Source organism: Salvia splendens, chromosome 5 (assembly GCF_004379255.2).
Source record: "Salvia splendens isolate huo1 chromosome 5, SspV2, whole genome shotgun sequence".
In the NCBI taxonomy this organism is placed as follows: domain Eukaryota; kingdom Viridiplantae; phylum Streptophyta; class Magnoliopsida; order Lamiales; family Lamiaceae; genus Salvia; species Salvia splendens.
The window spans coordinates 6,275,202-6,288,976 of record NC_056036.1 but is presented as its reverse complement, the minus strand read 5'-3'; the positions used below and the strand labels follow the sequence as shown (position 1 = coordinate 6,288,976).

Below are 13,775 nucleotides of genomic sequence, written 5' to 3'. Positions count from 1 at the left end.
CAACCTCTCGCCCTTGGAAAATAGAGAGAGAGAGAGAGAGAGAAGATGATGTAATGGAAATAGCAAATAGAAGGTGCTCGTTTGATGGCTTGTCCTTCACTAAAACATATATGGAGTATCCATTTAAGAAAAAAAAATTCTTTCTAAAACCTATGATCAAACTAACAAAAACATTGAAAAATCATCATAAACTTCCCATTTTCGTAATCTTTGAACTTTAAGATTGAAAAATCATCTAAAATCTTCCCGTTTTATGATATGATAATGATATGATGAGTTCACGAACTCAACCTATTAAAAGGGAAATACTACTAGAATAGTAGTATTCATTTTCTTAGGAGTATCTTTTTTTTTTTACCTTATGCCTTAGCTTGTTGTTTCCTCTTTCATTCTCTTTCTATCTTCCTTTTTCGCATTACAAACATTATTCATCACTTGTCCTGTCTCTCATTTAAATGATCAAACGCACAGCATAATAGCAATCAGCCAATCACTTTCTCTCTCTATCTCTCTGCCCTACTTTTTTTCTTCCAAGAAAGGTTTTTTCTCCGCAAATCCCTGTGATCAATGGAGAATGATCTCATTTTCAGACCCAATTGGGAGACTGATCCCTTTAAGTCAGCACTGAGCTCCATGGTCTCCTCTCCAACTGCTTCAAACAACAACAATGGCAATGGTGAAAACATGGTTTTGCGACAGCTGATTGGGAGATTAGGCAATTCCGGAGACTTTCTCTCTCTTCCACCACCATCAGTTGAAGAAAACTGGGAATCAATTCAAGCTCCCCTCACCAATTCAACGCTTTCCGGTCAGATCCAAACTCGCCCTAGAAAGAGAAAATCTGCCCCTGCTCCTCATCTTCCAGAACCACCTAAGGACTACATCCATGTTCGAGCTAGACGCGGCCAAGCTACAGACGCCCATAGCCTCGCAGAAAGAGTACTATCAAATTCACTCTTTCAACACAAACAGAATACTTTTACTTTTACTTTTACATATCTCAAAAAAAAAACATCTTGTGTTGTTGGTTAGGTTCGTAGAGAGAAGATCAGTGAGAGGATGAAAATGTTGCAACATCTTGTACCTGGTTGCAATAAGGTATTGTGGTCAGATTCAGAGTTTTCAGGATAATCATTTCTCACCAAAAAATAAATGGTGCTTTGTTTAGGTTACTGGCAAAGCCGTTATGCTTGATGAGATCATTAATTATGTGCAGTCTCTACAGCACCAAGTTGAGGTCAGAATTCAACAATCAAGAATATGTTTCTTATATGTGTCTACAGTTTGTTAGTGATTGTTAGTTAGCTGTTTTCATCCTTTTATTGGCAATGTTATTGTGTAGTTCCTTTCAATGAAACTGGCTACTGTTAATCCAAGAATGAATTTCAACATGGAAGCAATAATGTCTAAGGATGTAAGTGGCAACTATTCTTGAAAAAACAGATCATCAACTTTTTTTGAAGCTTGTGTTGTAGTGTGGGGCTTATTTGAGTGCAATGCTGCAGATGTTTCAGTCTCGTGGCTCGTTGTACTCGTCATGTCCATCACCATGTGGGAACGATCCGCCTTTCCAGCCGAGCAATGGGGGAAACAAACGGATTCAAATGGAGAACTTTGGTGCCTCTCAAGTATGTGGTAGTTTGAGCCTTGATCCAGCTTTTGAGTTGCATTAGAAATGAGAATTTTGTGTATTAATATAATCTTGTGTAGGTTTCATCGTTTTGGGAAGACGAACTGCATAGCGTTGTGCATGGACGAGAACTGCATAGCTCACAAATGAAAGTTGAGCTATGATGGATTCATTTTCATGTACTACCATTCTTGATTTCTATTCAATTTGAAGCCCCAAGTGAGAGTGGCTTCTGTATATAGCCTTTTCAAGCTATAGAAATGGTGACAGAAAATGGAGCCTTCTTCCCCTTCATTGGTTCTTGCTCTGTATTTTGATATGATTATCAATTTTTTGGGGAAAAAAGGGTTTCCACAACAAAACTAATTAGTAGTACTACTAGACGATGAAGGGACAATCATCATGTAATAATTTTTTTTTAACAATATTCTTCCTTTTCTCCTTGTGGATATTCGTCTCAATCATTTATCTAGTGCAATTATTATGGTTCAATTTAATGAATTTTAATTTTCAATTTTGATAGTGGGGATTGTAATGGAAACTATAAATTCTTCAAGATTAGATTTGTCATATTTTAAACAGCTGTTAGTTGGACCAAATGTCTTCTTGAAATTGAGCTGTAATCCAATTACATTTTATTTTTATCTTGTGATTTTACTGTTTACTCGTTTAGGGAGTAGTCCACTATCTAATCAATGGTTTTTTAATTTTTTATTTAAAGATTGGAAGTTGCAATCATAAAACAGTTTGTTAATGCCTCAATGGTGATTTTTATAATACTAGATGGTTAGTGCATCCACAATTGATGCTTTAGTGGTTGTCACATCAGCATGCACCTTCTTTCTACAATGGTGGAGCCCTAGTGGAAGTCCTAGTAGTGCCCTAGTGTTTATCCATTTTTCATTTCAATTTTAATATTATTATTTTTAATTTTTTTAATTACTAAAATACCAAAATATATTATATTAAACACCACAAATGCAAAAAAAAAACACTACATTACTTAATTTAAAAAAACTACATCATACTTAGCTAAAAAAACTACATTAAACTAAAATACTAAATTAAAAAAAAACCTAACTAGTCATCTAAATTTAACTTCTAGCTCAAATTCTTGATCATCTTCTCAGTCCTATGTCGTTTTTCCGGATCGGTTTCCTGATGAAGGCTGTTTTGGGCGTCAAGTATAAACCTATACTCAACCACCTAGCGAAAACCTCTAACTCCTCGATCGCTGAGGCCATGAGCGGAGCAGCGGAGGAGGCGCAAACTGCGGGGGAGCCGATCCAGACGCGGCCGCCTTCGCCTTCCCTTTGGCCTGGGCTTTGGCAGCCTTGGTGCCAATGGGCCGTCTAAAAATAGACGTAGGCGTGCCGGAACTCCCTTCCGGCTCAGCGTTCAGATCCACAGGAGATGGGCCGCTGCTCGTGTAACCGCCAGTGGCGGTGTTCTTCGTCCGCTTCGCAGCCGAGGATCCAACCGGTATCCCTCCGTTGAACTTCGCCTTGTCCTTCAAGATCAGCCAAACATTGTACATCTTGAACTGCCCAAACTACTTATGGTACTCGGACATCGACTTCTTGAGGATATCCTCCACGCTCTCACCGCTGCCCCTTGCGTCCCTATTCCTGTTGTAGATATAGCAGAAGTTGTTGACGTGGAGCTTGATCCGATCCCAACACTTGCGCAGCTGAACCTTGTCCGCTTGTACGCCCAAATCGGTTTCGACCAGGTAGTCTTCGTGGCCGGGCCACCGGGCGGCGGCGCCGCCGCTGCCAAACATCGGCATATCATCTTCAACACCATGGGGGTTCGGGAATTGACTCGGATCCATTCTTGAAAGTGTGAAAATGATAAAAGGGAAGATAAAGTGAGTAGAGTAGAGTAGAGAGTGTTAGGGTATGAAAAGTGAATTTTGGATTGGGTATTATAGTGGTGTAATTAGGGTTTAAAGAATTTAAAAAAATCATAAAAAATGCATAGATCGGGCTTGGGAGCGGGGCTGCAATGGATGCCCGATCGGGCGCGAGATCAGGAAGACCGAACTTTCGGTCGCGCGGCTCGGGCTCGGGCGTTTGCAATGGATGCCCGACGACGCCCGAGCCCGATCTCGGGCGATCGGGCGTGAGATCAGGCATCCATTGTGGATGCTCTTAATAAACGTGTGTTACCAATGGTTTTGGCAAACGGCGAATTTGCCAGTGGACAAAATGAATTGCAACAGAGTTATTTATTTTTTCTATTATTTTCCTACTTTGAATGAACCGGAAATTTTTGTATCTCTCTCCCTCACCCATTTATAGTCTCATTTTAACTTGATACTACAAGTTTTAAGATTTTGTATGACTTTGTGAAGAAAAATGGAGAAATGAATTAGTGGAATGTGGACCCAATTTTTATACATTGGTTTTATAATAGAATATGACTGTAATGAGTTAGTTGAATAATGGTATCATTTACCCAAAATTGAAAAGAGTAAATGGAAAGTAAATGAAATTTTATATTGCAGGCATCCCAAAATAGCAAGTTGAGATTTTATTTTAAATACTGAAGGAGTACATTGGTTTTATAATAGAATGTGACTGTAATGAGTTAGTTGAATGATGAGATCATTTACCTAAAATTGAAAAGGGTAAATGGAAAGTAAATAAAATTTTAAATTGCGGGCATCCTAAAATAGCAAATAGCAAGTTGAGATTTTATTTTAAATACTGAAGGAGTATGAATATCCAATTTAACATTATCGTGTATCTTTAGGTGCAACATTATCATGTTTCTTTAGGTGCAACATTATCATGTTTTCAAACAAAAACTATACTATCCTTTCAACGTTTTTCCTTTTTTTAGAGATATTTCTAAAATTCCAAGGTTGTATTCTCTTTTTTAAAAGGATATCTCCTACCATTTCCTTAGTAATCTCATTCGACACATTTGGATTCAGAATTTTCACCAATGTCTGATTTATTATATAAGTACTACTCCCTCTCCGTCCACGAAAAATAGGGCACTTTGTGAATGACACGAGTTTTAATGTTAAATTGGAAGTAAAAGAGAAATAGTGTTAGTGGAATGTGAGGTTCATATAGTAGGATAGAAGGGAAAAAAGTAAGAGAGGATGTAAAAAAATAAGAGAGAAGTAGTGTTAGTGGAATGTGAGGTCCATATTATTAGTAAGAGAGAAGTTGTTGAAAACTTTCCTTTTTTTGAATGTGCTCTATTTTTCGTGGACAACCAAAAATGACAAATGTGCCCTATTTTTCGTAGACGGAGGGAGTATATTACTTCACTTATAGTGAAATGTGAGTAAAATAAAGTTAGTTAAATGTGGGGTAGTAAAAAAGATAAATGGGATATTTATTAGCAGATGGACGAAAATAACAAAATGAGACGATTATTGGTGAGGAAGGAAGGTGTATGTTTAAGTTAACCATTGGATGAAGCTATATATTATGGTAGAAAAGGGATCATATCTTGATTTATTAAGTCAAAGATGGTTGGTTAAAAAAGATTTCAATCAATTAAAAAACCAGTAAATTAAGTCAAGCAAATATCAAAAGTTGAACATTAGACTTTCTTAAACAATGGTGGATTTATTGCCATGAATTACTCCGGATATAACGAACCAATAAAAGGGTCCACAACTACTACGAAAGGGAGATTGATGTTACTCCACCCGTCCTTCCTCAATGCCACCAATTTCTTTTCTATCGGTTCCTAATTAATTGATAATTTTTATTACTTTTGATTATGAATTTTAAATTCTATAACTTATTTTACTTAAATTTTATTATAAAATTAATATATAAAAGCATCTACTATCACTAATTTTTGTCAACTACTTTCCACTTCATTTCTTAAAATTCCATACATAACTTTAGTACATGAAAGCTTAGGTTAGTTTGCAATGGGGTCAGACATTTCATGTTGGGATATAAAATACAACACAAGTTAAATTTGCAATTTAAATAATTCAGTGAATGTCAAAGGACTCTGTTTTTTTTAATTGTGTTCATGTAAAATATGTACTACAAAGTATTTCCGAGTTTTAATTTTTTTTAAAGAACTCGTGATTGATGCAATGCAATTGTAACAAAGACTAATGAGGTTTTAACAAACTCACCCACTTTAATCACAAAACAAATGTCTGACAATCTCCTTTTATTTCTATATACTAGCAAAATTTCAACAATCCAATGATCGATCGTTGCAATTGAGCCTACGATTTATAATCTCACTGTCTTTTTAATCCTATATCGATTCAATGCCACACAAATCCATCTCGAATAGTCTCAGTTCTAGCAATTGATATGGCTTGTAAACTGATATTGTTCATTTGTGGTCTCTCTCTCCACACAAACACAGACAGACAATGGCACAAGGTAAGTGTTTAATGGTCTGCAATACATGATGGATGAGTTGGACACAAAATTGGAACAAGAGTAACATAGGTATTGCTGTGATTGTGTGAACCACTTGAAAAGTAGCCCCCATCTAATTGACATAAAAACCTACAAATAAATGTTCAATCTCAGCATCTCTCAACATGTCCCATTTGTCTCACACAATCAATACCAAACAAACATTGCATTTCCTGTTCCAAAAATGCCTTGTCTCTCACTCTCACCATCGCAGCAGGTCAACTCTCTCCCTCAACTCAAAACCAACTAACTAATTCACACCAAGCAGTAAATGAACATATTTCAAATTTCAATTGATTTGGCAATCGTTGGAATACATTTTTTATTTATACTATCTGACAGGCTATGTTACATACACAATGGACCACACAATGTAATGTCATCTTGGCAAAAAGAATTTATGAGTTCTATATGTTGCAACGGTCATAACCTGAGAACCATGATGGGGGCTCATCTTCAGCACCAAAAGATGGCGCAAATTCCTCTCGACATCTCTGATCATCATCAGCTCCATTATCTTCGACACCAGCATGTTCATCTTCTTCAGGCATGTCAGAGGCTACTAGCAACTTGTTTAATTTCTCAATCTCTGTGTAGGCATTCTCAGTCTTCAGCTCTGCCTCTATAGCACGTTTCTGCATGTTAAAAAGCATGTTGATTTCTTATATTCATGTCATGTTTGAGATAAAGTTTATGACAAATAATGTAAAAACCAATAGGATAACTTTACAATTGTTCAAGGGAAAAAGGAAGAAATAAAAACTTTACAATTGTTCAATGACAATTACAAGGAACAAGTTTCCTCGACAGGTGAGATCTCCAGCAGTGACAGTTAATCTAACACAGCACACAATGAGAGAGGAAACTGATCATCAAATTCACTAGAAATACAACAATAACCACAGAGGTTGATAACACACTCTGACTTGCCAAAAGAATTTTTTCCCCTGTGAATTAATATACAAATCATTTGAAAATCTATTGGACATTTATTTACAAAACTATGCAAGTCCAATTTGATAATAGCAAGAAGTCCTGATGGTCAGCCATTTATTGACACAAGAGATTTTTACTTCTCAGCCGTCTATTAGTGGCTGTAAAATATAATCCCAAACAATAACCTCAAGAGCATTCACAATCAAAAGTTGAAATTCTTTTATGGAACAGTTTATGCCTGAGCAGGAAGAGAGGATCAGAGGAATACACACCAAGCTCACCAGTTCCCTAAAGCACTTAATTGAGAGATGTATTGAATTTATAGTTCCTAAAGCACTTAAAGAGAATAAGAATTTGCACATGAATTAGAGATGGTCCCAAGATTGATGTTTTAAAGGCAAAGTAAGGTGTAACCCACCATATGGGAAAACACACAAGGTTAGAAGCATCTTTATTTTTTACTTTTCAAATTTTTCCTAGTAAGCCAAATTGAGAGATGGATTGAATTTACGGTCATCCAATTTAGTTAAGCAGCCTTCTAAGCTATTAAAAAGACTTGAGACATAAATATTATCAATGTGGACAGGAAAGCATGTTGGCAAAGTGAGTCCAAACTCACCTCTGCAGCAGCCATGGCTTCATCTGCTTCTTTAAGCCGAACAACTAATTCCCCTGCCGCTTCAACAGCTTCCGCAGTATCTCTCAGTTGGGCTTGAAGCCCTCTATTTTCATCCCTAAAGCGCCGCTTCTCCTTTTCTCTTTCCGCTTTAAGCACTGAAATTTCAGCTGCTAGAGCATTGATAAATTTTGATTCAGCGCCTTTTACCCCTGCTTTTGCTGCTGCTTTCTTGACATCCTCAATTCCGTCTTGGATACTTCTGTGTGTACCGAGTAACAGAATGTGCTTTTCTTCAAGCTCAGCATATTGCTCAAGCATCCGCGCATGGCCTTCCATTGCCATCTGCATTGCTTCTCTAAGCTCTTCAGAGCACTTCTTTTCCATGTCAAGTTCTTGCTTTTGTCTTTGACAGATCGACCGATTGGCTTCAAGTTCCATTCTAAGTTCATCTACCAGAGAAATCCATTTGCTCTCTGCTTCAGTCCATTGGATTCTCTCCTCGGGACTCTCTGATGTGTGAGTAGCAGAAGGCGCAGGAGCAACTCTAGGCTCACAGGATGTAAGCTGTAGAAGAGCGGTTTCACGTTTTGAGATCTTTGGTGAAGAATCCAGATAATAATGGAGCTGAGCTCTTAAGTCTTGTATCTCCTCCAACAAAACATCCCTCTCGCCTAAATCAAAGAAATTTTGATATCTTTCTAATTCATCTTGAACTCTCTTAAACTCAACTTGTGTTCTTAAAATGTCTGGATGATTATCACATTTTTCCCGAAGAATCTGAAAAAATTAAGTTCACGTTTAGACACAATAGCATAATATTTCCATATTCCAGTTGACTTACAAGAAATATATGATTGTACCTTATGTTCATGAGTTAATGACAAGAGTTCCTCCTCCATGAACTCCTCAGTGGGTAATATCCCATCCATCAGGCTCTCAAGCCGAACAATTTTATCTTCACGAGTTTGACCAATTATGGCATTGCATTCTCTCTCATGTTTATATTGCTGAACCTGTACAAATGTTCAGAAATAAGAATTGTATCAAAATAATTTGCAATTGAAACAGTGTATTCTAGATTAGTTGACAAACCTACCAAACGATTAAGCTGTGTGATCTCAGAAGTTTGTTTTGCACACATCTCTTCCAATGCCATCTCTCTGCGGATAGCTCCAGCCAGAACCTTTTCCACTGCCTGAAAGATGGTTGAACAGCAAACGTAAGAAACTTTGAAAAAGGTTGGATGTAAAACATGCAACGAATGACCAGCTGACGTACTTTTGGAACTAATTTGTTGCATGTCCGCGATGATGACTCATTAATAGGTACTAGCTGCATATCTTGGGCATCATCGTTATTTACGGCCTCTTGCTCACGTACTTTTGGAACTAGTTTGTTGCTTGTACGGGATGATGACTCATTAATAGGTACTAGCTGCGTATCTTGGGCATCATCATTATTTACGGCCTCTTGCTCACAGATTCTAGTCATGCATTTACTGCATAGGAATTCTCCTGTGCCCTTGTCAATTGATTTTTCATCATGAGAAAGAGTTTGAACACCCACATCAACCTTGACAACAGGTACGACTGCCTTTAAATCAGCTGGCATGCAAGAGAATCTAAATGATGATCTTCGCATTGCAGGAGTAAGGCGCTGACTCTGGATTATATCAAGTCCATGGTTGAGAGTTGCAGCTAATTGTTTGGCTGAAGCCAAGCAAGATTTGCGAGTAGGTTGAGAGTTCAAAAGGATGTTACTGGTAGGCTTTGCAATAGATGCATTTGCAGCATTGAAATTACTCCGCGAAGCAGTTGAGGTAGATGATAACCTAAGACTTTTCCTGCTACTGGTCACTATGGGTGAAACACTAGGAGTGGGTGACTTTAGAACAGGTTGTCCACTAAAACCCTTCTCGGATGCCATCTCTGATTCGATCTCAGGAGATATCTCTGTATGAACTATTATCCTCTGGCTTATGGCATTAGATTTATCCTTGTCAGCAGTTTCAGACGATTCATCTTCCATATAGACATCTGCATCTTCACAACCATGAGATGAGGCACTTGTTTCTTCACGGATCAACGACATTGTCTCATATGTATCCACTATTTCCATTTCTTCATCACTATCATCCTCAACATGAGGCAACACCATTGGCCGGTTGAGGCTAAATCTTAGGAGATTCAAACTTCTTTTTGCACTCCATCCAGTTGCATAAGCTCCAGTTTGACCAGTTTGATCTTGATTGGCCTTCATTCGGTGCAATTCATCCCTCAATTGCCCGATGACTTTTCGCAAGACATTTACATCTTCTTGCATCTCCTCATTAATGATTGCTTTGTTCTTGATTGCTTTAGCTCTTTGGGCAAATCGCAGAGTACTGAGAGTCTCACTCTTACAGCTGCCAAAAGTAAATTAGGTATAAGTGATACAGGCAATAAATATCATTATAAACTCAGGTTTTTTCATTTCTTATGGGTCTTTGGGTTGTGCCTAGCTCAATTACACACTGCCCCTACAACGATACCAGGTCATCACTAGCATAAATGCATGTTCTATGATAGAATAGATTTTTCTTTCATCTTATAACTCATACGGAGGCCCCAGATATCACCTTTGAGATGGAGAAATGGCACATATCATTGCCAACTTTGCATTCCCCCCAAGTGATTCCTGCAGCAGGAAAGTCAACTTTGAGTCCCTGTAGGGGATGTGCCTTTGTTTTCCTGATTGGGAAACTTCTGCCAGAATATTTATCAAATTCCTACAATTCCCAGATGAAACACAATCAGCCATATAATAACTAAACTTACAGATACCAATGCATGGACATAAGACAAATGACAACTGAACACAAAAAGCATGAGTAATGTTCGTAATAAAAAAGATGATTATCATCCATATTATGGAATCATGAGTAAAAAACACTTTTAACTTCAAAAATACGGTCTAGAATCAACACAGTAAAAAAAACACATGCGGCCTTAAACAGATCACAATTTATGTCCAAGGAGTGTAAACAAGACAGCACTCCCCAAAACACATATACACACATAGTATTAATCTAAAAATCATAATTGTGTCAAAATGACTAATACTGAAAGCCATACATACCCTAGCTGTGAAAGAGAACGATTAATATTCCCCGCTTCCTTCAAGCGTTCTCCAGCTGCACCTGTTTGCTTTTGTCTCTCAGATCCAGCAAGATCAACAAAATTGATTTTGCTCATTTTCAACCGGGTTAAACCATCAGCTGCACTCTGTATAGATATATGATACATTCTAGTTAGAGGTCACTTATATGTTTTAAAAGTTAGGTGGTCAATCAAAAGAAACAAAACGAAAACAAATAGTATAATGGAGTATATTTTATGTGTCATGCAGAACCAACAAAAACTTATCCTATGTTCATCAGCTCTCAAGGACTCAAGATATTGAAGATAGAGAGTACTTTTAAGTTTTAACTTCGACAAGAGGAACATATGTTCAGTTTAAGGACTCCACTACCTTGCCACGTGATTCAACAACACAAGTGAAAACACTGTGAGAGCGAGAACTTTCTGCATTTACACATGTAGCACCAGTTCTCCGATTTGACAATCCCTGTGAAGATAGTATACAAAATGAGATGAACGAAGACTAGTGATCTTTGAAGGTTCAAAGTTACTTGATAGTTATAATCAGTTTCCAAAAGCATTCACAATAAGAGAAGCCAATAAAATGTATGCTACATTGAAGATGTGTTATTCCAGATTAAGACTCCAAAAAGCATCACCGAACCTTTAGCAGCAGTTGAGACACATCCTTCATTGAAGATACACACTCCTCTCTTAAATTTTCGACATAAACACCAATTTTAGCATCTTCTCTAATCTGAAATGAGAAAGGAAACAAAACAATTACACGTATATAAATACATACAGCATACAGACTAAAGTGTTGAAATAATTACCTGAAGATTCTTTTGACTTGGATCCAATAAATCCGTTATTTGCTCATTATAGATCTGTTTACATGAAATATAGATTAGATAACAAAAAAAGCTTAGATAGTATTCTGCATAACAAGGAATCGATTATAACCTACCTCAAGGAAAGAGCAGCGGCACATATAAACCAGGTTTCTGTCGGCTTGCTTGTTCTGTTCCTGAAAGGTATTACATGTTTGATGGATTAAGAAAATAATCATGCATGGAATTTTACAAATTCACTGTAGTAAATAATCAGGCAGCAACCTCATTAATCCGTTCAAAGAGTCTGTGAAATACACGTGGGGCTAGGCCTTGCCCATGTTTTTCCAACAAGGCGTTGGATGCACCCCAGATCGTGTACGTCTTTCCACTTCCAGTCTGATAAAACAATTGTTTTAAATGTGTAAAAGTCATTATACCACAAACAGTTCATGCTGAAGATGTGGAAATGAACTTACCTGTCCATATGCAAAGACGGAACTATTGAACCCCGCAAGACAATTCTCAATCAATGGCGCACCTACGAGCTCGAATATGTCACTCTGGAACAAAAGTTTCATCGGTTATTCATATTCAACTTTTCTTGCTGCTCCCAGCTTAATTCAACGAGAAAAATGTTCAACGTGCCTGTTTTGAATGAATATCAGCCACTGAGTCAAACGTAAATGTTTGACCTGATATTGTTAAAGAATCTTGGGATTTTTTGTGAACCACACCCCCTCCATCTTCTTCGTCGTTGTTTGGTGGTCTCACTCGCACAATTACCTAGTTTACAAAGTCCGCCGCAATTCCTTCAGTTATAAACTCGCAGTTAGGGGAAATACAGTAAGAGAGCAATAGGTCGCACCTTCACGCCGGAATCCAATAAATTGGCGGCAGGCGCAGAGTAATCAGAGTCTGCAAGCTTGCGCTTGAGAGGTGGGCGCGGCGGAAGTGGACTCTTCATCTTGGCGGGTGCTGGAGACGACGCGATTGACTTCGGATCTGACGCTGGCATCGGCGGTGCATTCTCTTTGATGGATTTGAGCTTCCGATTAGGGTTTGGTGTGGTCGGCTTCGATTTGGGGTTGGGGGATGGTGCGACGATTTCATGATTCTCTCTCATGACTTGATTTCTAGGCGCCATGAAATTCTTCATTGTAAAGATTGGATTATGGTGGAAGAACTTGTGTGTCAAACTCAGGGGAAATGATTTTTGATAAAGAGGAGGGCACAAGAATCGGACAGTAGAGAGTGAAGAAGTAGCCGTCGGAGAAAGAGAGGGAGATTTTTGAATTGAAATTTGGGGAAACAATATTAATAATAATTTCTCTTTCAATTTTCAGATCTGATCAACGTTTCAATTCGGGGCCCCATTTTGGTGGACGAGATTCGGGGCATAACCCGGTCAAATTAATTTTGTTTCTTAAAATGATTTTTTTGGTCACAATCCATCTTCTTTACTCATTTTTTTCGTTGTTTATAATATGTTACATATACTGTTGTATTTGATCGTCACCAAATATCTTATTGTCATTTGTGGGATGTCTGTCATTATATTATCTCATATCATTTGACTTTTATGATTTAAATGTTGTTTAAGATCTCAAATAACACACTAATTCAATTGTATATCCTTCGTCCTTCAAGTATTGAGCATTTTGTAACTTTGGTCTACCTACTAGTACAACCGATCATTCTTACTTATTTAATAGATATATGTCGCATAACTCACTTAATTTTAACTCTCAATATTACGTCTTACTTATTTTGTCATAATTGGATACACTATAATATTATTACTATGTTTAAAATGTGATATTTGTTGAATGACAAACTTTTAGGAATTGTTATTTGATAATTGAATGTATTAGCAAATAAAGAAAAAGATAATAGCGTATTAAGAGGAGAGAGAGAAAAAAGTTTCAAAAAATTTATTTTTTCTAAATATGAAAGTATTTTACACTCACAATAAATCCAATCAAAGTAATTAGTTCTGAATTATACTATCTTAGTCCTAAATTAAGTCTCAATTTTCACATTTACTAGTACTACTAATTTTATTAGGTGGATTTCATATTTTACTTACTAATTTTAAAAATAAATATGAATAAAATAAATTGATAGAATACCCATTTACTAAAAATAAAAATAAAATAAAATAAAATATACTCTCAATAAAAATAAGGAAACTTTCTTTTTTCATGTGTCACATAAAAA

General features: G+C 37.0%; 2 protein-coding genes across 2 annotated transcripts; one reads left to right on the top strand and one right to left on the bottom strand.

The window, feature by feature from the left end:
* The first annotated feature begins 369 nt into the window (after nucleotides 1-369).
* On the top strand, nucleotides 370-2,144 carry LOC121802265 (transcription factor bHLH62-like). Its single transcript, XM_042201892.1, has 6 exons — nucleotides 370-939; nucleotides 1,033-1,098; nucleotides 1,169-1,237; nucleotides 1,343-1,414; nucleotides 1,506-1,628; nucleotides 1,711-2,144. The coding sequence occupies exons 1-6, from the start codon at nucleotides 568-570 to the stop codon at nucleotides 1,792-1,794; spliced, it is 786 nt and encodes a 261-aa protein (XP_042057826.1). The 5' UTR covers nucleotides 370-567; the 3' UTR covers nucleotides 1,795-2,144.
* A 4,172-nt stretch (nucleotides 2,145-6,316) lies between these two features.
* LOC121803168 (kinesin-like protein KIN-12B) lies at nucleotides 6,317-12,828 on the bottom strand. Its single transcript, XM_042202869.1, has 15 exons — nucleotides 12,424-12,828; nucleotides 12,204-12,341; nucleotides 12,035-12,118; nucleotides 11,841-11,954; nucleotides 11,693-11,752; nucleotides 11,559-11,612; nucleotides 11,387-11,479; nucleotides 11,114-11,209; nucleotides 10,721-10,866; nucleotides 10,221-10,370; nucleotides 8,882-10,007; nucleotides 8,700-8,798; nucleotides 8,464-8,616; nucleotides 7,604-8,380; nucleotides 6,317-6,683 (listed from the first exon to the last, which is right to left on the bottom strand). The coding sequence occupies exons 1-15, from the start codon at nucleotides 12,712-12,714 to the stop codon at nucleotides 6,456-6,458; spliced, it is 3,609 nt and encodes a 1,202-aa protein (XP_042058803.1). The 5' UTR covers nucleotides 12,715-12,828; the 3' UTR covers nucleotides 6,317-6,455.
* Nucleotides 12,829-13,775: the final 947 nt, after the last annotated feature.

Excerpts from the sequence above, each read along its gene's own strand:
- LOC121802265 (XM_042201892.1), top strand. The coding sequence starts at position 568 with ATGGAGAATGATCTCATTTTCAGACCCAATTGGGAGACTGATCCCTTT. Across the intron at positions 1,099-1,168 it reads TTGTACCTGGTTGCAATAAG|GTTACTGGCAAAGCCGTTAT; the intron begins GTATTGTGGTCA and ends TGCTTTGTTTAG. Across the intron at positions 1,415-1,505 it reads AAGCAATAATGTCTAAGGAT|ATGTTTCAGTCTCGTGGCTC; the intron begins GTAAGTGGCAAC and ends GCAATGCTGCAG.
- LOC121803168 (XM_042202869.1), bottom strand. The coding sequence starts at position 12,714 with ATGAAGAATTTCATGGCGCCTAGAAATCAAGTCATGAGAGAGAATCAT. Across the intron at positions 11,613-11,692 it reads GCCGCTGCTCTTTCCTTGAG|ATCTATAATGAGCAAATAAC; the intron begins GTAGGTTATAAT and ends TCATGTAAACAG. Across the intron at positions 10,867-11,113 it reads TTGTTGAATCACGTGGCAAG|AGTGCAGCTGATGGTTTAAC; the intron begins GTAGTGGAGTCC and ends ATATCTATACAG.